The 25,497-nt window shown below is 42.9% G+C and overlaps 1 protein-coding gene across 2 annotated transcripts in view; it reads left to right on the top strand.

Moving 5' to 3' along the window:
* ALG1 (ALG1 chitobiosyldiphosphodolichol beta-mannosyltransferase) overlaps positions 1–25,497 on the top strand; it is a 233,498-nt gene that overhangs the window by 30,288 nt on the left and 177,713 nt on the right. For both annotated transcript variants that reach the window (XM_078662966.1, XM_078662967.1), the window contains one exon: positions 6,247–6,350. In XM_078662966.1, the coding sequence (XP_078519092.1) occupies positions 6,247–6,350 (104 nt within the window). The remainder of the gene's footprint in view (positions 1–6,246; positions 6,351–25,497) is intronic.

Genomic DNA, 25,497 nt, shown 5'->3' with positions numbered 1-25,497 from the left:
ACGAGGGACCCACAGATCTACATCTTAAAAAAAACTTCCTTAATGACCAAAACCTCATCCAAACATGCACTGAGCTAATACATGGCAAAGGAGGCCACACTTGATCTAATCATATCAAAGATTGGAGCCTTAAGCATGGACTCCCTGAACCCAAAGGACTTGTTCCGACCTCACCAAATAGCATTCCATATTACTATACGAACACAAAAAAATAGAGATCAAGGGATCAAACCCATACATTGGGCTGAAGACACTAAAAACAATCAAAGATGAGCTTGCCTACCTCTATCTTAGCAACCATTCGCTTCCTCGCGATCTGCAGAAAGTGAAGATCTAACAGACTACTACAACAATAACATGACAGACATAATAGAGGTAGCAGCCCACACCTGGTTCAACAAGAACCTAAATAAAGAAAAAAGACGATTCAGCTTGAGGAGAGTCTATGGAGACTTGAACCCTCCACCTTTCAGTTTACCTAACTGTGGAGGAAAAAAATAACACCTACAAAAAAAATATATGGAATGCTAACGCATCTTTCTTCAGAATTCAACTTGATTCAGACATTAATAGATCATGTAAACACCTTCAAATCATCAAAGAGGTCAGCTCCAACAACTCCAATATCATTACAAACCTCTCCACGGAGAAATGCAAAGCATTTGCACCCTTTTTTGAAGACAAAATATTGGAAATTGAAAGAGAAATGGCCTTCGGCAATGAAAAGAATCAAGGGTGGCAAACAACAACGAACAAGTAACTCACCTAGAGCCCACAAATCCAGCAACACAGAGGTTTATGTATATCCCAAAAACAAAAATGAAGCAACAAGGAACAAATTCAAATCCGTAGATGAAGAGGAAATTGGCAAGATCATCATGTCTTTAAAACCAACTTCACAAATCAATGATCCACACCCCTCTACAATCGGAACTTGTCTCCCCATTTGGAAAACAAAAAATCACAAACACATTTCTAACGCAAGGTATTATACCAGATTGCACAAAGATTGCGCAATTAACACCCATCCTAAAAAGCTTGGCACAGATCTAAATACCACCCCAAGGAAACTATGTTACTCCGGCAGACATGCATCAACGTGCTGCCACGAACATTTTTCTTAGATGCTGATTTCCTATGTAGAGTACTTTGAATGTCTTGGAACGGACTCAGCAGTAAAACCTGAGAATGAATGAGCTAAACCAAGATCTGATGTTTATGTACAGCGCTCTGATACCCATGGGTAATGTTCCCCACTTTATGAAACTTTCTAAATAAATACTTGGTGGGAACCCTCTGATGAACATGGGGTCCACATCTTGTTACCTCTTGTGAACTTGGATGAGTTCTGTCTCCATGTCATGGTATGACTAGAAGTTTGTGACAGTTGAATATAACTTGGCTCTTAAGCCATTTTCCTGTGCTCCTGCTACTCTACAGAACTTGATCCTGGGCTTCAGATGTGGCCTCTACCTTTAGACTCCAATCTTCAGATTGGGATTCAAGATATGGCCTCCACACCTGGGCTCACTAGTCTTAGCAATACCTCAGATGCTGCCATCAGTAATGCCCATTTGAAGTATCGGAGATGCACTGCAACAAAACCAGTTTAGATGGTGCAACTTTTGGTACACATTTTCTTCAGTTTACCTCTCAACAGAGGATTGTCACTGGCGCCTGTTGTCTGCAGGAAGGAGGGCAAGGAAAATATCCCTGAGAGTCCCTCCCCGCATTCTTATTGTCCCACGTGATTATCTGTCATATCCGCATGGCGGGAAGCCAAGGGTTGGATGATGTTGCATACTAAAGGACAAACTTTTTAAATCTCAACATCTGCAATTCTGTCTGTAGAGCAATGACGTTATTATGCTTGAGCAGTACAAGATGAAGAACGGATGTATTAAAATGCCTGTAAAAGAACTGCTACCAGTAAAACATATATTTTCCCAACATATGCATGTTAAATGCGATAGAAAATACAGCTTACATGGTTTCCAAATCTTTATTGAAATATATAGATTTAAAGTATTTCTCAAACAAGGCATCTTCACAAGCTGTGAATACTTCTAGGTCACGACCCCCCCCCACACACACACTAGAAAAGACACACATTTTAATATTAAAAGTTCAGTTCATTTATGAAAACATTTGTTATGCTTTCACTATACTGAAAAACATTTCGAACATGGACGTGCAACCTGACAAAACAATATAAAACTGCAGAATAGAAAAAGATGACTGCTCCTTTAAATCATGATTCTAGGTTCTGCTGATCCTACTTTGACTAAACGAGTTCAGCAGTGGAGATGTCAATCTTACTTCAGTACTTTGTGTTCTCTGGCAGAGAAAGATGTTGGAAGACCTCGTTTTGTTACTCAGTTTTATTTTTTTTATTTTGGAGGCATTCTTTTTTCATCCAAGTAGTTGTTTTGCCATTTTTTCTCACTTTAGTAAAGAGCAGATTTTGTTGTTATTTAATATTACAACAGGTAAGAGGAGCAACTGTATTCTATCTTTTAAGTATTGCCCCAGGGTGATAGGAGCATGTCCGCTAAAGATTGACATTCCAATTGCCAATACAATAACACATGTATTTGTAAAGCATTTCCCCCCCATGGGACATCTTCTCACAGAATAACATTGCAGCTTGCTGGTAACATTGATTCAGAAATCACTCCCCGAAATAGGCTTTACATGTCTGTAGTGATGGCTTATAGAGAGCTTGTCTCTAGACAAGTGCCTAGGAGGGGCCCTGCCCCTTGCTCTGTCATCTCCTGTGTGACTTCCAAGCTTCCTGCTAGGTTTCTGCAGTGCCTTCCACCCATCTCTGTTCCTGTTCTCCGACGTGAGTGTCTTTTAGGACTAAGGCTCTCTTCTGCATTGTCTAAGGCTCCAGCGCTTAATATTTCAAACGGGGCTGTATGGTAGCATGTGGACCTATTGGTGCATTAGGTAGAATTTGCTGAGAAAATCAGTGCAGCAAAGCCATTACTCATGAAAGGGAGGCTGCACATCTTTTTTTAATTATAGAAGTGCCATCATGAAGAATATGAAGCAATGTAGAAGGTATCATAGCTGGCTCTGTTCTGGATGGGCATATTCTCTTGTAGATTTTTTTTTAGGCAACAGTTTGATGAAGTTCAGCAATGCTATTCAAGGCTTCTGCTTGCTCTTCATCCTTTATTATTGTAACTTCCAAGCTTAACAGGAAATGTAACTTTCCATTGTGTTACACCAGCCCCTACGAATGACACATTTGAACCTGCACTAGCACTAAAGTGGTTCAGTCTGACTATTAAAGGCTGTTTAGATGCAGGTGAAACAGATTTCTAGTATCCTTGTTCAGTGAACCCGATTTCCACCGAGATTAAAAGACAATCTAGGGCTCGTAAACACCCTGAAGGCAGGTAATATTGTGCACCCAGCCTTCGTTTAGTTGAGGATAGTGTAATAGAGGGCATAATAGAGAATGGTGAGAGGAACTGTAGCAACTCTTACCTTCCCCAAACAGCGTGATCCAAGCAACGATTGTCTTCAGCAACACCACCCCTAAGGAACTGCATTGGCAGGCACGGTACAAAGAATTTCATTTGATGCTTGAGTGCTGGAGACTCCTATCACAGCCTCATTCTCATTAATTTACGTTCAATTATGCTTCTCTTGCTGGGCCATGCATTTGAAGAATAATCTTCTCTTGCGAAAGGATTTTGCTGTCTTAGTAATGAATGTAATGCAGGAAGCAACAGTAATCTTTTTCAAAAGATTTGTGATAGACTAGGAAGGGCAATATCTTACAAAGAGGCCCATTTTAAACCCGATGGGTCTCGATCACAAAGTCTACATTCTAAAACGAAAGTTCAAGAGGATCACTTTCATAGCCAAAACTCAGTTTCTCAACTATTGTGGTTTCATATCTCCCCAACCACAGTTTGCACATGCTGGTGAGGTAGTTCCATAGGTGCTTCCTTTGTTGTTTCGTCATGGTCTTGGGACCGTAACAATTCTAGGTAGTTTTCTTTGACTTTAGGTCTGCTCTGAGGGATTTACAAAGTGCCAGGCAAGAAGTGTAACATATCTTTGATAATTGTTAGTTACATGTCCATAATCGCACAACTGGGAAAGCTTCCTTATCATTTCAGATCTCCGGAACCCTGCGAGCCTGCTCCACCATTTGAGTTTCTTTGTGAACTGGAAGAAGTTGTTGACTATTCTGTAAAGTCCACATTTATAGACCCAGCACTGATAAAACTGATCCTGTCTGCAGGCAGGTACTAGACGGGTCTGAACAAGAACCAACATCACTGGTAGGAACAAACACTGCTAGATGAGCAGATGGGATCTCCAGTTTCAAAGGCATCAAGACATCAGGGAAGACAAGATTTTTAACTCGCCACATGCAGCTCAGTTGCTGACTTTGGTGGACCAAAAATGACAAATTTGATTGGTTTATGGAGCCACCGCATTGTAAAGAGACTGTTTTATTGAGTTCCTTTCTCAGCAATTAGGAAAAGCACTTGAAAGGTCTCACCACTAGGGTTGTCTGTTTTTTGCTGTAATTCATTCCTTTACTTTTTCAATTTTCTGGAAGTGAGAGTCAATTTGTTAATTCGCAAAGATTTTCTGTCCATACTTCAAGGAAATTGGTGTTGGTGCAAACAGACAATGCAATTAGCATGTTCTAAGCCTGAAAGGAAAGGTGAACAAGGTCTGTGGCATTTTCCCCACAACATTAATCTGCCAATTCAAATCGGCACTGTACAGTGCACAACAAGCGAGTTAAAATTCAGTAAAACATAGAAACAAGTTGTTAACCCGATCTTAAAGGATACACATTTCGCTTATCTTTATTTATTGATCATGACTAATTATTAAGGTATAAGAGCCTAAATTAAAGGCTACTTCAGTATCTTGCTACCGTGTTAAATGTATGGGTGAATCCACAGGCTTTATTTGTTCAACCATGCTCAAGGTAAAAGCGTATCACAAACTAAAATATATTTGTGGATTGAAGTTTTGTTGCAAGAAAGAGAAAGCAAATAGAGCTCATACAAGTTGTCCTACAATCCATTCAATGATGAGCTGCCAGATCAACTTTGATGTGTAACATCCCTTTTGCTGAGTTATGTAGGGCTTCTACTTCGAATTTGGTTCACACCTTCTATGTTCATTATTTATTTGACTCCAGTGTTGTGGCTGACCCTCAAGTGATCAGCTATCCCTTAGAAATGCGTTTAGCCTGGGGCTTAAATGCACCCTTCCCTTGTTAGTATGGGTAGTGCCCTGCATCTTTTTGTAAGGTTATGCGTCTGTGGAGGACTCTGTGCTTGAGAAGCGAAACTCACTTACTTATAACAATAGTTTACCTTTGAGGGTATCTCTCCTCGTTCCAAATCCAACCCCTCATTGAAGTGTTTCTCGTTAGTTCCATTTTCAAAGAAAGCCCTCGAGTAGAGTGGAATTTCTGGGGTTGAGCTCTCAGCGCTTTTGAAGGCTCCACTGACCTTAGAAATTACATTTAAAAGAGCAATTACCTTTATCTCCCTGGTGCTGCAGTTTTAAACTTGTATCGCTGTTTTTAAATTCCGATTATAATTTTTTTTTAGTGTTTTGTGTGCCTGACCTGGACTTATTTTAGTTTATAAGTTTCAAGAGAACACATTTTCTGAAGAGTTATACAAAGAAGTAGCCTTTACTTTTTAGTGAATTCATATTCTTGTGAGTAGCATACATACATGCATAGTGACTGCATATAAAGGTCACTAGTTCCTTTAGATCTACCCTATTCTAGCCTTTGGCATTAATGCCATTGACTTCCTCTAGTTGTTACTGGTCGTTGTAAATAATTTTTTTATTTTTATTAATATAGTTTTCTCTTTCTTACTTGCATTACATATTTTCACGTTTGCCCTTACTCATCCGCTACAACTTTGGTGGCCTATTCCCAATAGGGGCCACTCTCCCACAGCTTCTTCAAACTCATAATCGCTTACAAATTTGCAGAAGCCCCTTTCTAGACAAGCCTCCACCAAGTGTGTGCCCTCTGCTTGGTAGTTGGGGTTGCAACTTGTGGAAGCTGTGGTGACGCTAGATACTTGAATCAGGCTTTCTGCCCTGGTCATGTTTGAATAGACCTGTCAAATTAAAGGTAAGTAATGTATCGGTCTCGCATAATAAACCTAAAAGTTCAAAATCTTCACACTCGATAAAGCCCTATAGTCTGTTAGACTTGTTTGTGCTTCTTTTCAGTGGGTCCTCGGATGTTCCAGTATTTTTCAAAAGTAGTCGTGCAGGCAGTGCAGCTCTTTACTGTGCTGATGAAGATTGATGCATCATCCCATCTTCTGCTTCAGGTATATTATCTTTTTCATTTGTAATATCCGGAGCATGTTATTGTTTACTGCACTTCTTACTTGGCATGTAATGGTGTTTTTTTGTATTCAAATGTTATATGAGTATTTAGAGATATATGAACATGTTGATATGGTTACATTTAATTTAGCACCTGTGACTTGGAACATTGTCCTTCCTTGCTCTTTCTGGGTAATAGTTCTGGTGGAGTTTGGTATTTCATTGTTTATTTCTCATCCCAAACTCTCCTCTACTAAGTCATTGCCATGTACAAACACAACCACACCTGACAATTTGCTCGCTGTTCCTCTGAATAATGCCTAAAGAAAACTCGAACCACAAGTTGCTATACCTAGGATAACTCAAACGTCTGCATCTGTTTTATGCTCCGTACCATCACGTAATAGCCTTCACGCATCCTTTCACCTCCAAGGCCACTGATTACTTGCCCTCAACCTCCAAATCCACCATGCCAGACCCATTCCTTATATAATGTTTTTGTTTTAATGTTCATGTTTTTATGCTAAAGTCTGAGTGGTCAGATGGAAAATTAAAGCATTTGATTAAAAGTGCTTTGGATGTGTTACCATTCCATCATCTTAGGAGTCTGTCAGTATGCCTCTCCAATGGGGATTCGGGTGTAGGGTATGTTCTAACTCAGATAGTGTACCGGAGAAGAGCTCTACAACAAGTGTCATCATTAAACCAAGACTAAATACATAGGGCATATCGCACAGACTAGCCTGGCACAAGCGTTTATAAAGTTGAGATAGGTTTTCTAATAATAGATGTAGCGGGCGTTGGAACCCGCTTTTGGCTGGCCACTAAGCTGCTGGAAAGCACAGGCCACCCTGCATCTATCCACGTCCAGCGTTCTTCACCATTTAGTTGTCATTCTTGTTTTGCTATTTTGCAAGGCAAAAACCTAACGTGGCATTTTGTATCTATAAAAAAGTGTTCTTTGTATGCATGGAGTTTCTTTCACCCTAAACACCTTCATTTTTTCACTCTCTCTAACGAGAGAGTGATGGAACTTAATATGAAGACTACATTAGGTGCTCCATCTGATTCCTGTCCGCCCCTAATCTTCCAGGAGATTGCAGGCATTGTAACTCCATCCTTTACCACCCTATTCAACAACATTATCAACATGGATATGCTCCCATTAGACTGGAAAAAAGCATAAATTCCATCGCTGTTAAAGAAACCCACATTGGACCCGAATGAAGAGAACTACTACCGGCTCATCTGTTGTCTTCCTCTAACCGCAAAAATCTTAGAGAAACATATACATTTCACTATCTCAGAATATCTTGAGCATGATGAGTTACTGGATTGAGCCTGGTTTGGCTTCAAAAAGTCTCATAGTACTGAGACAGCATTAGTGGAAGCCTTAGAGGAGATACAGAACATCATGGATAACGGTGGCAAGGCTCTGGTGGTCCTTTTGGCCCTGTCCGCAGCATTTGATACTGCGAGCCACGTTATCCTGAAGCAGAGATGAATGGAAATAGGAATTGGTGAATTGACATACAATCTTGTATGTTCCTTCTTTTCGGATAGAGAGCAATTTGCAGCACTGGGAGATTTTATTTCCACCTCTTTTTCCTTGCCGTGAAGTGTCCCTCAGGGGTCATCGCTCAGCCCAACCCTATTTAACATTTATGTCGTTCTGCTTGTAAAACGTATTAGATCTTTTGGTTTCTCAACCATCGCCTATGCTAATGACACACAAATTGTTTTCTATCACTAGTAACATTGAGGTGGTGGTACAGCGTTTCAACAGCTGTATGCAAGCAGTGATTAGTTGGATGAGTAGGCACTGCCTTAAATTGAACTACGTAAAAAATGAAGTACTCTTATTTGGCAGGGACACCTCATATTGGAATGATTCTTGGTGGTCTAAATCCTTGTGTCCTTTACCCATCCCTGTCCCTAAAGTAAGAAACCTGGGAATAATCTTTGCTTCCACGCTTGCTTTCACTGACCAGACTAATAAGCTGGTCTCCAACTGCTTTGACCAACTAACTATTTTGAGAAACGTTTTGACCTTTATTCTTTTTGAGTTGCAGAAAACAGTTGTTGTTACATTGGTTTTATTGAAATTGAATTACTGCAATGCCCTTTATTTGGGCCTGCAACAGGGCTCCTTAAAAAATTGCAGAGAATACAGAATGCTGCTGCGCGGCTTATTAAGAACATCAGGAAATATGATTCAGTTACCAAGGCCCTGGTGGAGCTCCACTGCCTTACTATAAATAAGAGTTGTTTGGAAGACACTCTGTACACCACGCAAAGCCCTCTATAATACTGGTCCAGCCTACTTAACCCCTTCCACGCTCATGACGAGCTCAGCTCGTCATGAGTTGCGCCTGTCGTACCCTCATGACGAGCTGAGCTCGTCGTGAACCGCGGCTTTTCGCAAAAGTCAGCGCACAGCGGGAAAACCCGCAGCGCGCATGGGGTTAAAGAGTAAATGTGTCTGGTATAATCCGGGAAGATGTCTTAGGTCAGCAACCTCTAAAACGGTTAGAGTACCTAGAGTTTACAGTGCCTCATAGAGTGGTAGAAGTATGAGATACTCCACTTGCAAACCTTGGAACCAGCTACCTGCGCACCTCATTGCCCAGCAGGATTTAATGACCTTTAGGACACATTGGAGACATGGTTATTTTGATCTTTCTAGGAAGATGTGGGTTTCCACATAGTATGGTATATCTCTGTTTTGCAGAAGCTAATGCCAAGATGCCCGTGGGCAAACATTTTGCTTTAAAAAATAAATGTCAAGGACTGCTAGCATTATTTCTTACCTGGAACTGCCATGTTTAATGTTATCCTGAGCTGTACGCAACGCCTCCAGAAGGCCCGCCATGCACATGGTGTTCCAGCTGGTATTGCATAGCTAGCAATCCCGTGGCTGGTGTATGCTGTAATCTTTTCTATTTATTTATAGTTACTAAGGATTCTCTTTTCTTGTACATATGTTATTTTTCCCTTTTTAACTGTTGGCTCAGCTTTCCTGAACTGAAGTTGTGGCCATGCACACACCAAGTATAAGAACGACGTTTGTTTAGCTTTCGTCAGTAACAATTATGATAGTCCCCTGGGTAACTATTATACCATTGTTTCAGTGATAGATTGGTGTGATGCATGTAATTAAATTAAATGAACTTAAATGTCACGTTTTGAGATATTTTAGTTGTGTGACCCAGGGCCTTTGACCACTCTTGTTCTGATAGTTTTTGACCTGCATCTTTCTTTTCGTTTTTTCATTCCACACAAGTGCTCCGATCTCGATGACGTAATTGTCTCTCATGGGAGAATGAGCGTTCACTTCGCTTTGCCAACCACAATCCTTCATCGCTGATAGCTCCCTCATACTCAACCAGCAGAAAATGAAAGTCCTCCACCGGTCCACAGCCACCCAAAGAAATCACTACCCATCCATTCCAAACACTCATGACATGTAAGGTCTTGAAGGTGCGTCATTTGTTTACTACCTGGGTGCTTTATGAATTGTATGGGACCTAAAAGGATAATGCACCTCGTCTTTCGCCAGCTCTCAAGGATTCAAATTTACCTTTGCTTTTTCCTTTATCACAGCCATAAACATTCAACAAATCGGCGAATTTCCACCTTCATACTCTGAATTTTTTTTTGACATCATCTACCAAAAGAGCATCTTAGAGCAGTAGTGCATTCACTGGTCCAATCGAGACTGGACTTAGGCTGTTCAGGCTGGAGTGTCCATTACCCAGCTGAACCCTCTGAAAGGGGCCCTAAAAGTGGCAGCCAAGCTCATGTATTCTGCCACAAAAAACACAACACAACCATTCTGCGGAATGTACACATGTTCCTTATTCCAGCAGGAGGGTAATGCACATTATGCTACTTAACAAGGCTATTTACCACAAAAATCCACCCTAGTTTGTGGAAGGTCTGACCATATCAATAGATCAAAATGATTTGGAAGTAAAGACTTATTTCGACTATAAATCCAAAACCACCTTCATTAGTAAACAATACGAGCTGCCTCATTGACGTGGACCTCTGTTGACCCTAAGGAACAAACTCCATTCGCTGTTTTCAGGAAACATCTGAAAGCACGCCTTTTGAAACTATTCTTCAAATAACATCACCTCCAACTGAACTCTGTCATCCAGAGGACACATCTCTCACACTGCAATTGTGTTTGCGTGCTTCTTTATCTTGTTGTTTATAACCTAAATTATGTCACCCATTACCTGGCAACTAACAGCAACACATATTATGAAGCACTTTATAATTGTGCAGTTAAATAAATGGTGGTGAGGACAATCGGGAGGAAGGGCTGCAGGGCATACTGTTGGCATCCCAAGGTGCTGAAGGGGTCTGGCATGCAGAAGGCCAGAATGGTGGTACAAGGTGGCACAAATGGGAGACGGCCTCAACCACGCAGCCTAAACTACGCGTGGATAAACAACAAAAGCGGATCCACACACGTCTAATCCGCGCATATGCCTTTACAGCGCATATGCATGGTTTAGACGTTAGTGGTTGTAGGCGATCCAGACTCGAAGTGAATGGGCGCGGGGTGGGAGGTGTTTCAGACTTGGAGGTGTTTCAGGCTTGGAGGGACTTCTTGCCCGGACGAGGAACGGCTTAGCAAGTACGATTTCTGGGATGGTTGTGGCGGGGAGGTTTTTAGGGCTCAGGGCGGGTGGTTACGGTACTTTATAGGGCGGAGAGGCTGGTTTTAGGGCTCAGAGTGAGAGGCTGGCTAGTTTGCATGGTTGTGCTTTAAGTTTTTAAGGCTTCAGGACAGGGGGCGTCTGGGTATTTTTTACGGCTGGGGAAGGTTGTAGGGCTCAGGACGAGAGGCTGGGGTCCAGGTTTCTAGGGCTCAGGGGAGGGGGGCTCGGGTCATTCTCAAGGTTGGGGGGGTTGGATTTTAGGGCTCAGGGCAGGGGGCTGGGGTGTGTTTAGGGCTGGGTGGGGGCCGCCTTTAGGTCTGGGGCTGCTTTTAGGATTCAGGGCAGGGGGCTATGGTGTTTTTAGGGCTGGGGTCAGGATCCTACTCTGGGCAGGGGGCTGGGTGTTAGGGTTCAGGGCGGGGGCTAGGGTGTAACCGTAACCACGGATATGCCTTTACCAATTATGTCATTACATCAAAATCCGTTGTAAAGGCATGGATGGTTAAGGCACGGTTATTGTTAAGACTGCGTTGTTCAGCCATGCATTGTTGGGGATTGCATGATTCCACCATACAACCGGCGCAAATGGTCTGCTAAGTTGTAATAGGGGCACAATAAGGACGGTGGAACCCCAAGTAGGGCCTCGTAAAGGGGCAGAGAGGCACACAACAGATGTAAAGGGGCAAGGCTGGGAGGTATACGTGATGTACAGGTAGAGCAGTTGTGCTCTGAAGGGCTGTGGGATGCCGAGGCATAAAGGGGGAAGCAGGAGGCACACACAGGGACTTCAGGGTGAGTGGTGGTCACGCATAGGGACTGCGGGGGGGGTGGAACTCAAAAGGGAGATGCCACAGGAGTTCAGAAGGCATGGATACACACAGAGAAAGGAACCAGGGTGGGGCATGGTAGCATACTTGGGTAAAACAGGGAGATGCCGAGGCCACACATGGGAGGTGCATGAGTGAGGTTGCATGGCATAGAAAGGGCGACAGGGAGTGAGGAGGGACGAGGACACATGATGTGCAGAGGGTGGGTGCACAGAGTGAATCTAGGGTTGCTGGAGGGCACACGCTTGCCATGCAGGACCTTTGGTGGGGTGGAGTGGAGTGTTTCTTGTACCAGGCCTGCACGTGGTAGAGCAAGAAAGGCACACACCAGCACACCTACTGTATACTTTCACACAGCCAATGTCATGCATTCGCTCACCCTCCTCATATATCCCAGAAAGAACAATCCTAGTCTAATACATCCATCAACACGTCTCCACTCAACCAATCTTATATGCCAACATACCAAACATTAAATGTCCACACAATCCACTTCATGACCCCTCATACCCCCATCATACAATCATCCAGCCAACATCATGTGTCCTCCTATATACAATCTTTACTTCCTTACGAAGTACGGTCCGCATTTGTTGCATCACTTCTTCTCTTGTGTTTGTAGCCACCCTGTGGTATACTATTTTTTGTTCTTTTTTCCACAACGAAATTTTTATTATTCGATTGAGTTGAGCAGAGCAAAAGACGTGGTTCCCCACAATCAGGAGAGCGCCACCAAACATTGTAGTACAGCTTACATTGTCATATCGAAACCAAGTAAGAGTAGAATAAGACAAAGTAAGTAGCCCCCTCCCCTACCCCGTCCCCCCCAACAACTCCCAATGCCCAACTTCCCTACTACCCACCCCTTATCCCTCCCTAACCCCATGCACGTGCAGCAGAAACGCAATTGCGATCAGTCGTAAGGTATGACACAGTGAATAGGCCCTCTAGGCACTTCTGCCTATATCTCTTCCTCATGCGCTACAGGGGGATCTAGAGGCAACTCCCTATAATCCGCCCACCTCTTCCAGATCTTAAAGTGTTTACGGGGGCAGCCTCTCGCCTCAAACACAGGTCGCTCCAGTCCCATATAATAATCCAGGCCGGCCTTCCATGCACACAGGGGGGGGGGGCTCGGACTCCCTTCCACGCTCTGGCGAGGTCTCGCTTGGCCACCACCAGTCCCAGGAGCAATAGGTGGCGCTTGTATATGTTCCCACCGACTCCTTCAAGTATGTGGAGTAAACCTAAACGGTGAGTGCGTGGGAGGTCCCATCCCAAAACTTCAGACAAGCAATTCCATACGCCCCTCCAAAATCCAATCAGTCTAGGACATGACCACACTGTATGCAGCAGCGTACCCACAGCCGCTCCGCACCGCAGACATTCCGACGAGCCAATCAGCCCAGCCTTCCAGAGTCGCTCTCGGGTATAATAAGACCTATGGAGGTACTTGAATTGAATCAGTCTAAGCCGCATCGCTATTGCAGTTCCGCGCGGAGACTCTAGGGCCTCCCTCCAGTCATCCTCATCTAGGGGACCAACGTCAGCCTCCCAAGCTGCTTTCAGAGGGAGCAGGGTAGAAGAGCAGTGTGTTACCATCGTCTGGTAGATGCGAGAGATCTTCTTATCACCAAAGTCTCCCATGAATACCTTCGCCTTAATGGGGCTAAACTCAGGGAGCGAGTCCAGATCCGCAATGCTGGGCGTGAGTGCATGGCGGAATTGTAAATAACGAAAGAACTGGGTTTGGGGCATACTGAACTCAGCACTGAGTTCCTGGAAGGACTTAAGAGTAGTCCCGGACATGACATGTCCCAACATCGAAATCCCAATCGCTTCCCAGCCATCGAACCCCGGGAGTGCCGTCAGTTCGGGGAGTCGTCCATTATGCCACAAAGGCGTCTCAGCAGTTAGCCTACCCCACCAACCCATACGACGTAATGCCTGCCGCCATACCACAAAAACAACTTTCGTGACGCACGGTAGCGTCCGTCGCAGCCGGGCCGAGTATAGAATTGTGTGTAATGTATGATCGCCCATCAATGAGCGCTCCAGGGCATATGCCGGGTCTCCTCTGTCACCATACCACCACTCATTGAGTATGAGCAGGTGGGAGGCCTGATAATAAGACAACAGATCAGGGGTGGCCAAGCCACCACAATACGTGGAGAGGAAGCACGTCCTTAGTGCCACCCTGGCCGTGCCCCCAGCCCACAGGAAGCGATTCAATGCAGAGTTAGCCTGCCGAAACCACTGGGGAGGGATGGGATGAGGATAGTTTTGTAATTGGTACAATAGGCGTGGAAGAGCCACCATCTTGAATATTGCTGATCTACCGAAAATGGTCAGAGGCATCCGGGACCAAGTCTTAATGTCCTCTTGAACCTTATCCCACACGGGTACGATGTTGCGCTCCCACGTAATACGGGTGGACTCCGAGAGGAACACCCCTAAATACTTCAGACCGTCGGTTGTTTTTTTGTTCTTTTTTAAGTTCAGAAAAATGTTATTAATGCAAATAAGATGAAAATATACAATATAAGGTAATAATGATGGTTAGAAAAGCATACAGCAAAACAAGTGAGATCAATAAAGAAAGAATAAATAAAGAATTACAAAATAAAATGCAAGTAAAACCGGCAATTAGTAAAGTACACAACGATAAAATACATAAGGAGCTTTGTAATAGAAAGTCAAAATGTATAACAAGAAAAGGAAATATAGCAACCTAAAGGAAGTCATGGAGGTTTAGCAACTTCTTGTTGTAAAGTGGTTCGAGACAGAGAACACCTAGCACTCATATCAAAAAATGATGTGACTGGATCCCATAGTTCTCTCCTCTTTGGGGCTAAAGTCATTGGGTAAACAAATGTCGTGTCCAAGCTATGGTTATAGCATACAGCATACCACCACGAAATGAAATGAAATGAAAAAAGATTTATAAAGCGCGTGGCTGCCCGGAAGCGTCCCAGCGCTGAGAATGCAGTGGAGGTCTGAGGGGGAAGTGCAGGAGGGAGAAGAATGAATTTATGGCTTTTGTGGGAAAAGATATGTCTTCAGAAGTTTACGGAACTTCATGTAGTTCGGTTCAATTCGTAGACAAGTTGGCAGCGAATTCCACAGGGATGCTGCAGTGACCGAAAAAACGTCGCCCTCCAGTGCGGGCCTTCCTGACTCTATGAACAGTAGCCAGGTTGCCTTGGGATGAACGCAGGGACCTGGTAGTTTTGTAAGGATAGAGTATTGTCCCAAGCATAGGGGGCCCTTTACCCTGAAGGGATCTGTGGGTGATACATAGAGCCTTAAATTTGACCCTTTCCCGGATAGGCAACCAGTGGAGAGCTCTGAGTGCTGGTTTTGCCGATGTTCTCTGGGCGGTGCCTGTCAACAGCCTCGCTGCTGCATTTTGGGTGCGTTGAAGGATATCCATGGTGGATTCTGGCGCAGCAATAAAAAGAGCATTGCTGTAGTCTAGTCTAGCTAAGATGTGACCTTGAATGAGCAGCTTTTGAGATTGTGTCGGAAGTAGGGGGAGAATCTTCCGGGCTGAGCGAAGTAGGCCCACACAGGTACCAGCAGTCTTTTTGGCCTGTGTTTTCAGGGAGAGATCTTGCTCCAGCCAGAACCCTAGGCTTTTGAGTTCTTTCTTTGGTTTCGGAAGATCCCCTAGACACAGTGGCCATATGGAGGTGGGAAGGGATGTTATTCGCTGACCCAGAAGCATAAGCTCTGTTTTTGTGCCATTTAATTTAAGTCGCGAATCGCACATCCAGTTATAGATTCCTGCAAGGCAATCATGCAGCTTTTTGAGTTTGTCCTTTTGCAGGGAGATTGAGACGACCAGTTGGGTGTCGTCAGCATAAGTGACGGCTTTAATCCCAAAGGGATTGACAACATCCTCCAGGGGTGCCATATAAATGTTAAATAAAGTAGGGCTCAATGAGGAGTCCTGAGGAACACCACACTGGAGGGGGAAAGGCTTGGAGCGCGCATTCCTTTCACATACCTGGAAGGTTCTGTCCTTCAGGAAGGATGTGAGCCATCGCAGTGCGGTGTCTCTCACCCCTAGGTTAAGAAGGCGCTGGATCAGGATCCCATGGTCTACAGTGTCTAATGCAGCGCTTAGATCCAGGAGGATCAGTAAAGCCGATCCCCCTGAATCCAAGATGCATCTTGCTTCCTCGACCACTGTCAGAAGGGCGGTCTCGGTCCCCTGACCCGGGCGAAACCCTGTTTGAGAGGGGCGAAGCAAATTGTTAGTTTCTAAGAAGGCCGAAAGTTGTTGGTTTACGGCCTTCTCTGCGATCTTACTCAGTCCTGGTAAAAGAGAGATTGGTCGAAGGTTTGCGAAGTCCTCGGGATCAAGTCCTGGTTTCTTCTGCAGTGCTTTAACTACTGCCTGTTTCCAACTAGGGGGAACCACTCCTTGGTCGAATGAGGCATTAATAAGGTCTGTGGCCAAAGGCGAGATGGTAGGTCCCACCTGCTGAAGGATGTGCATGGGGCCGGGTCATTCGGGGATCCACTTTTCATGCCTGTTAGAGCATTTAGAAAGCCTTCTTTGGAAATCTGGTTAAAGGAGTCCAGAGTGGGGCCAGTGTTTGCGGCAGTGGGATCCGCGGGGGCATAACTGTCAGATTTTGGCGGAAGGGATTGTAAGATGTTTTTTATTTTGCTCTCGAAGAAAGCTGCTACTTGGTTGCATCTGGTGTCCGAGGATTCCTGCACCAATGGGGGGTTGGGTATTTTGAGTAATTCTTTTACTATTTTGTATGTCTCCCGAGACGAGTTGGAGGCAGTTCTAATTTTCTCTTCGAAGAAAGAGGCTTGGGCTATTTTCAGGGCTGATTTATAGGTCCTCATGGCTGTTTTGTATTTCTCTTTATTGAGGGGGGCCCAGTCCTTTCTCCATCTACGCTCCAGAGTTTTGCAAATTTTCCTTAAATTTCTAAGCTCTTGGGAGTACCATGGGGATTTAAAGACTGATACGCCTGATAAGATAGTTTGGTAACGTCCTTACAAAGTTTGGTAATGTGTTGGAAGGCCACCGCTAATAGTAAGTCAATTATTTTTATGTTAAAAGTACAATGATCCCAAATAGGAGAAGTACTTCCTAAGAAAATATGAGCAATAGAAAAAGGGTGAGTAGAGGAGAAAATCGTATTGATTTGAGACCATACTTTAACCCAAAAAAAGTGAACTGGATAGCATTTGAAAAGCAAGTGGAGTAAGTCCGCACGTGGTGAAGAACAGGTCCAACATGTATCAGAAGTGTCGGGGTGTCTTTTGCTAAGAACAGTGGAGACAATAAAAGTCGGTTGTAAACAAAAAAATGTGTTTGAGTGGTGTTTGCAGCTCTAGATGATTTGCGTATCTTCATCCATATCCTATCCCATAACTCAATAGGCCAGGAAACATCTAAATCCTCTTCCCAAGCGTCCTCTGTCTTGGTTTTAACGCGTGGTGATGATGGAGCCTGAAGAAGTGCATAGATTTTGGAAGCTCTGGTACCTTTAAGTAGTAAGGATCGTAGTGTTAAAATGTTAGAGGGCTCCTGACACGGAAAAGGAGGGGAAGTGATATAAGCATTATAGGCTAATTGAAGTGCATGCGTTAGTATCAGATATTTAATGCGGAAAGTGGGAGGGAAATGAAAAGTGGCAGCAGCTAGTGAATATGAAATAATCTGGTGCACCCAAATAAGGCCTCGTCTCCAAGATTTCCCAAAAATCGTTTTATTATTTATTAAAATGGAAGTATTATGCCAAATAGGTTGCTCGAAAAAAGAGGAGATAAGAGGGGGTGGGAGGATTTTAGAGGTATGTTTAAGAATAGGAGTAGATAATAATTGTGGCTTGTGAGAAAACGAAAGATATTCTTTAAATGAAAAAGGAGATATAAAAGACTTTTCTAGGGTCGACCAAAGAGGAGAAGACATAGAGGAATCGGAAATCCATCTCGATGCTTGAATTAATAAAAAAGATTTATGATAAAGGGAAAAGTCTGGAAAATTTACCCCACCCTCTGTCTTGGGGCGTATCAGTTTAGATATAGACGTACGTGATTTTTTATGTCCCCATAAAAAAAGAGACAGGATGGAATTGATTTTCTTGAAATGTTTCAAAGGAATAGAGAATGAAATATTAGAAATCGTATATAGAACTATGGGGGAAAGTATCATTTTGATTGTATCTAATCTACCCCACCAGGATAGATATAGAGGATGCCACTTTGAGGTGAGAGTAGTTATTTTTTGTATGCAGTCTTCCATACAGCGAGTGACTGTGCCCGAAAGGGAGGACGTAAAATGAAAACCTAAATATTTAATAGAATTAGGATTCCATGTGAAACCCGAGTCAGTAAAATAAGATTCATAAGTGAATTTAGTAAGGGGTAAAATTTCGCATTTCTTTATTTAATTTGTAACCAGAGACTTGTGCAAAAGAATTGACCTCATCTAAGAACGCAGGAAAGGATGAAGTGGGTTGAGATATAAACAGTAAAACATCATCAGCATATGCCGCCATTTTAATTGTGGTCTGTTGAAAGTTGAAACCATGAATTTCGTTATTTTGGCAGATCCGCAATAAGAAAGGCTCTAGGGCAAGATTAAATTATTATTATTATTACTTTCATTTGCATAGCGCATAAATCACCCGAAGGTCTCAGAGCGCTTGCAGAGAAAGTCCTATCAGAAACCCAAACAAAGCAGAACTAAAAAAGCCATGTTTTTAACTGTCTGCGGAATCTCAAATAGTCAGGTTCCATCCTAATCTGGATGGGCAGGGAGTTCCATGCTTCAGGAGCTGTTTTACTGAAGGCTCTGTCACCGTTTCTAGCAGTGCGAACTCTAGGGACGCTTAGGAGGAACTTGGTGGATGATCTAAGTGTTCTCACCGGGTGGTAGACCTTAAGTTTTTGTTCTAGGTAAGCTGGGCCATGCCCATTGATGGATTTGTGGACCAGGCAGCATAGTTTGAATTTTATACGTTTTAATATTGGGAGCCAGTGCAAGGTTTTTAAGCAGGGTAATGAGGGGGTACGGGGAGGAAGGTTAAGCACCAATCTGGCAGCGGTGTTTTGTAGGACCTGTAGACGGGCCAGCACGGTGGTATTTGTTGACGCCAGGAGGGCGTTCCCGTAATCAATTCTACTAACAATGAGTCCCTGTACTAGAGGCATACGGGCTGAAAGGGGAAGCCATTTAAAATAAATTCTCAGCCTACGCATGAGGCCGTAGCTGGTACCTACAACTTTATTGATATGTTCAGACATAGTCAGTTTATTGTTGATTATTACCCCTAAATTTCTCACTGAGGATTTGGGCTTGGGGCAAGGGCCAAGGGAGGCAGGCCACCAATCCTCGGACCAGATTTTATCTGCCTTTCCAAAGAGCAGAATCTCCGTCTTTCCTGCATTCATCATTAAGAAGTTTCTGGTCAAAAGGGAGAGAGTGGGTAACCCTGTCTAACCCCTCTACCAAGGGAGAAATAAGAAGATATGCCACCATTCGCCGAAATAGCCGCTCTAGGGTGGGAATACAAAAGCGAAATCAGGGTAGAAATTTTTAGACCAAAGCCGAACCACTTCAGAGTATGAAAAAGATATGACCACTCGACGCTGTCAAAAGCTTTTTCAGCGTCTAAAGCTATGGCTGCAAGAGGATGTGAGGACTGCGAGGTCTTGGAAAGAATGTCAAAACATAATCTAGTATTATCTGTAAGCAATCTGCCTTTAACGATCCAGACTGTTCCCTTCCTAAAAGGTCAGGTAAATAGGATTCCAAATGTAGGGCTAGAGCTTTTGAGAAGATTTTATAATCGATATTAACCAAGGAGATGGGACGATGGTTTTTGCAGTATTGTGGGTCTTTACCTGGTTTAGGAAGAATACAAATGAGAGCATCTGAGAAGGAACCAGAAGCAGTGCCGGAATCAAGAAAGGTGGATAAAAGAGTATGCAATTTGTGGATGAGTAATTTTGAGAAGTGAATAAAAAATTCAACTGTAAAACCATCCGGACCCGGAGCCTTCCCGTTTTTTAGCGTTTTTAGCGCAAGAAGGAGTTCTTTGTGTGTTAGATCTGTTTCCAATAAGGAAAGATCTGGAGAATTATCAGAAGGGAGTTGGATTTGAGACAGAAATTGGCGGTTGGAGTGCTCGAAAGAAGATGTTTCGGAGGAATACAACATTTTGTAAAATTGAAGAAATTCTTGTAATATTTCATCGTCTTTATGTTTCAGTATACAGTCTTGGCCAAAAATGGATTCTATGTTTACTTTATTTTGTTTTACTTTCAAATAATTGGCCAATAATTTTCCAGCCTTATTTTGACCACCATAGAATTTAGCACTAGATTTTAATAAATAATTTGAGGCGTTATTTGTGGTATCCTTATTGAATTGGAATTTGTAGCAATGAGTTCAGTTAAACACGCCTTTGATTTAGAAGTATAATAAGAGTGTTCCAGTTGGTTGATTTTAGATAAGAGATCATTAGTAATTTGTTGTGCTCTTTTCCGTTTGCGAGAGACATAGCCAATAATGAAATCTCTAGCAGACGCCTTGAATGCATCCCAAACTACAGGAAAGGAAATATCATCAGTTTGATTCAACAAGAAGTATTCATGAAAAAAAGATGTAGAGGAAGAAAACGAAGTCTGAATCAAGAAGGAGGGAGTTATTAAAATGCCATATCCGAGTGGTAGTAGGTTTTTGTAGTATATCCAAATGTATAGTGACTGGCGCATGATCGGATATCGAAATGGAGCCAATATCCGAAGCAATTAGGGATTGGGAAAGGTGATGTGTAGTGAAAAAATAATCTAATCGTGATTGAGTTTGATGAGGTGGTGAGAAGAATGAATATTCTCGTAGGGTGGGATTGCAAAGCCTCCATGCATCAATGAGTTTGTATTGATTAATAAGTTGTGTAAAAGATTTGTGTGATTTGTGAGGAATGTATAGGCTAGAAGAATGTCTGTCTAAAAAAGGATCAAAAACTTCATTACAATCACCTACAAGAATGAAATTGTCATCATAATGTTGTGTAATATGTGGAGCTAAAGAGGTCCAAAAAGAGGCATCACCAGTTGCAGGAGCATACATGTTCAAAAGGGAAATGGGGACATTATCTATTATGAATTTCACCAGAACCCATCTACCTAATTGATCCATGCAATTCGTTATTATCTTGACAGAAAGGGACTTTCGAAATAAAATAAGTACTCCATTACGCTTGCCATCACCTGGGGAAAAGAAAACCTCGCCCACCCAGCCCCTTGTCAGTTTTGCAGACTCTTCAGCCGATAAATGTGATTCCTGTATGCAAGCAATATCTGCGTTGAATTTGGCTAGGTGTGTTAAAACTCTCTGTCTCCATTCCAGGATACCATTTTTAAAGGCATATGAAAAGACCATAAAAATACAACAAAAGCCAGTTGAAGCATATTCGTAAAGAGCAAGAAATATAAAGGCATATAAAAAAGTCATAAAAATACAACAAAAGCCAAACAAATTATATCCATAAAGAACAAAACCTTAATTGTAAAACTAGCTAGCTGTATGAAATTAGAGGGAGCTGAAAATGAAAAAAGGAGAACAAAAGAGAAAGGAAAAAAGGAGAGTAGCAAGAAAAGAATGTTAGGAATAGATAAGACTTGAAACACATTTGAATTGGAAAGAGAGATAGGAAGAAGATATGAAAAGGAAGGAAATAAATGTAGAGAAAGGAGGACAGAAAACATGAAGATAAAGTGAAGAGTAGTTAACTTACACAACGTATGGAACATAAGACAGGGAAGAAAAAAGATGACAGAATAAAAAAAAAAGATATTGAAAGGATTGGTCAACTTACATAACGTCGAAAACATACAAGAGGGTAGGAGGATGGAGGCCACATAGAACAATGATTGGTCCAAAGCTCTGGAGGGAAGGCGGGAAGGGAAACGATCCCAACGGACTTCAAAGACAAAAGGAAGGAAGGTAACATGTGGGGAAAAAAAACCTGTTTGGAAGGAAAAAAGAACAGTGCATAACAACATTAATAAGTAAAAAAAATGGATTAAGTATACATCCTGAAAGATTTCTTATGAGTAACAGTTATAAAGAACAACAAAGAGAACAGCAAAAATACAAAACCATCAGTTAAGCATAGTTATTTAGAGCTCGATGTAGAAGCCATGTCCATTGTGTCAACATTGTGGGAATAAAGAAAGCTCTTCAGCTTTAACGGATCATCATAAGTGGTGGTTTTATTGTTGAGTCACTTTGAAAAGGCAAGGATGAAATAGCCCATAACCTGCTCCCAGAGAGCGAAGCTGTGGACGGAGGGACAAAAACTCTTTACGCCGGTCTGCAGTAGATTTAGCGTAATCTTGTGAGAAGAAAAGAGTGTTCTCGGACCAAGTAATTCGAGACATGGCTCTGGCAGCTTTTAAAATTGTAAGTAGATCTGTGTATTCAAGGAAGTAGATGATGACACCCCTCGGTCTTTTGACAGCAGAAGTAGACAACGCATTAGGAGGAGGGCCCAGACGATGTGCTCTCTGTATATTGAGATTAGTGCTTTCTGGTAGTTGAAGGATTTTTGGCAGGAATGATTTGAAGAAAGCAAGGGGGTCAGAACCTTCTGTACCTTCCGCAAGCCCATAAATGCGGAGTTTATTTCTTCTATTTCTGTTTTCCAAGTTATCAACTTGCTTATGGAGAGCTGAAACTTGTGCGCAAAGCGGGTCAACCTTAGAAGCAGAAGAGTTGAGAGAAACAACATTTTGTTCCAACAGGGTAACACGATCATCAACATTTGACCAATTGGAGTGTAGTTTTAGTCTCTTCAATGAAAGGGCGCAAGGCCCTAATTTCCTCTAATATAATGTCCATTGTGACCGAAGCAGGCTGTTTGGGAGGAGAAGGAGGATCCTTTTTTAATCTTTTGATGGAGCCTTTATGAGTACCAGACGTTGATGGAGCCTAGGCTGCCGAGGAGCTTTTAGATGATGTGTCAAGTGAATCGCCCATTGCGAGACACTAGTATCGAGAGCTCGTGTGAATTAAGAATTTACGTGAGGTGAGAGATGGCTTATGGAAATCCTTAGATAACCTCCCCATAAAGGAGGTGAGCAATTAAAGAAATCTAGGTGAAGAGTAATAAAATCACAGTTCACAATAACTCAATTGATAGTACAATGGCCTTATGACTAAATATAGGTACCTAACTCACAAGACAGTATAGATACGTGTTAAACAAAGCAACAAATGCCATACGTCAAAGCCGAGTCATAAGCGCCACATGAACAGTCAGTGAATTCAAAAACAGATTATACATGTGCAGTAAAATAATGTAGGCATATACAATAGAAGCACGGAAACATAAGTGAGGCAAAAAGAGACAGGTAAATGCAAATTGGGAATTATCGCCAGAAATGTAGAATATCAAAGCAACACAGGAGGGTATTATGTGACTGGCAATAAATGAAGGAGTACAGTCAGTTAAAAAACATTGAAACAATCAAGGTGGTCAAAGAGCCTCTTGAAAAGTAAAGAGAACTACATTGTGGAGCCTCCTAGAATGCTGAGGCAGGGGTATGTAGCAATAGGAACATGCAGCAACTGCAAAATTGTGATAGAGAGTCCACTATAGCAGAAAAGTACTTGAGAGGAATAAATATTGGTCGCTGTTGAACTTCGCCATATGGAGATGTGAGCGCTAAGAATGGAATTGCAAGAGACTCTCTAGCGCTGTTTATACAGGAAATGGGAGCCGCGTTGAAGCGGGAGCTGAAGCTGCGTCAGCGTTGAGGCAGAAAATGGCTGTGGCAGCGGGCCGTGAATACAAATGCAGCGCGCGAAAAAGCGCTGAAACCAAGGAGCCTGTCAGAGTTAAATTAAGAGAATGTCAATGCGGGGCACAGGCGAGAGGAGAAAGCGCATCTGCGCGCCTGAAGCAGTACACGCAGCAAAAGAGGACCGCTTGGAGCGAAGCTCCGTCAGCGGTTCTGCAAAATGGCGGCTGCGATTCCACAAGCCGGCGCCCCACTCACTTGGCAGCAAAAAGCTTATGTAGAGGCTTCAGGAAGTTAACCAAGGGGCGCCTGTCAAAGCCTCAAGGTTTCCCACATCACCTCCCGCGATTCAGCATCGGGTAAAAGCCGAAGGAGTCATGCTGGGCTCGCCACCGCCTCCGCCTCCCGGGAGACCAAGGAAGGACCGCCATCTTCTTTGGGCGCTAGCCACGCCCCCTACTATTTTTTGTCCTTGAGAATCTTAAGTGCAAGGGGTACCTTACACTATTGCCTTCTCATTTTTGATATACTCGTAGCTGAAACTGTGTAATCGTGTTTGTAGTCTACACTGTCCCTATGCACAGAAAACACTACCATCCCTTATAGGCATGTCTCACCATACACCGACTCTTCGCACACTTGAGCTATTCACTTTTAATATTCATTGCATTTTAAGTCCCCTTTTGTCTCCTGTATTCCATATACCAGTGTTCCCACACATTTACCAATTTTATGTTCTATTTCAGAACAACGTGGTAGTTTGGTGGTAAGCCCCCGTTTTACACTTTTCTAAAACTATTTCAGCTCTCATCTACCATCCCTGATTTATGTTATAAGAACTATATACAGGGAGGAAGGTCGTGCCCTTGCTCCCGAAGTCTGTCCACCGTGTGGTGATCTAGGCTGCTATTTTGAGTCGGCTGGAATATTGTAACTCCCGTTTTCTAGGCTTGGCTACAGGCCTTATGAAAAATCTGCAAAAGGTCTAAAAAGCTGCGGTCCAGCTGACCTTTGGTCTCGCACGTTTTTCTTCTGCCTCTTATGCACCGATTTCCCCCCCCCACACACACACACTGCTGCTTGTGGAGTAAAGAATAGTCTTCGTTTCTCTGCCTTGTCTTTAAAGCTGTACATCACATAGGACCCTGTTATTTGAGGAAGAAATGAACTAACTATGCACCAGCTTGCTCGCCATGTTCATGGGAGGCTTTTCTCCTTGGTATTCCAAGAGTCAAGTGACGTGTTCAATGATGGCAGCTAAACTCTGGAACAATCTCCCTATGACTCTCCGCACAATTCCTTCACTGTTGTACTTTAGGAAAGGCTTGAAGACCTGGCCTTTCAGAGGCTAATCCATCTTTGCTCCTGAGTTTGCTGTACTCCACCAGCTGTTCCAGTGCTGGGACAACTGAATCGGTATTTGGATACTTTATAAATGATATAGCATAGCATACCAGTCTTCATGGAACACCCAGCAGTGGATGATGCCACTTTTCTTATTTTAAATTGGTTACATTGTATCACTAATTCCATTATAATGATTTGTTGTAATGCTTTTTCACAGCCTCAAGGCAGTCCTTAATTGACGAAACACGTGTCATAACGTGTTGTGTTAATTTCGTAATGCTATTTGTGCAAGATACCCGGGCTGGTGGAGCGTAGGTTGGTAGATGTCCTGTTACGATTGTCCTGAAGCTGGCGACACACCCAATGTGCTTGAGTGTTTGTTGAAAGACCACTAATTATATGTTACATGATGTACCGTACCTGTGGAGTTCAAAGATACCCAAAAGTGTCATATTGCACTGAAGTGTGTAGGTTTGATCGACACCCATCTTGTTAAGGTGTTCAAGAGTTGCAGTATG

This window comes from Lissotriton helveticus, chromosome 10 (assembly GCF_964261635.1).
Source record: "Lissotriton helveticus chromosome 10, aLisHel1.1, whole genome shotgun sequence".
Classification (NCBI taxonomy): domain Eukaryota; kingdom Metazoa; phylum Chordata; class Amphibia; order Caudata; family Salamandridae; genus Lissotriton; species Lissotriton helveticus.
This window is presented reverse-complemented; position numbering and strand designations above follow the sequence as displayed.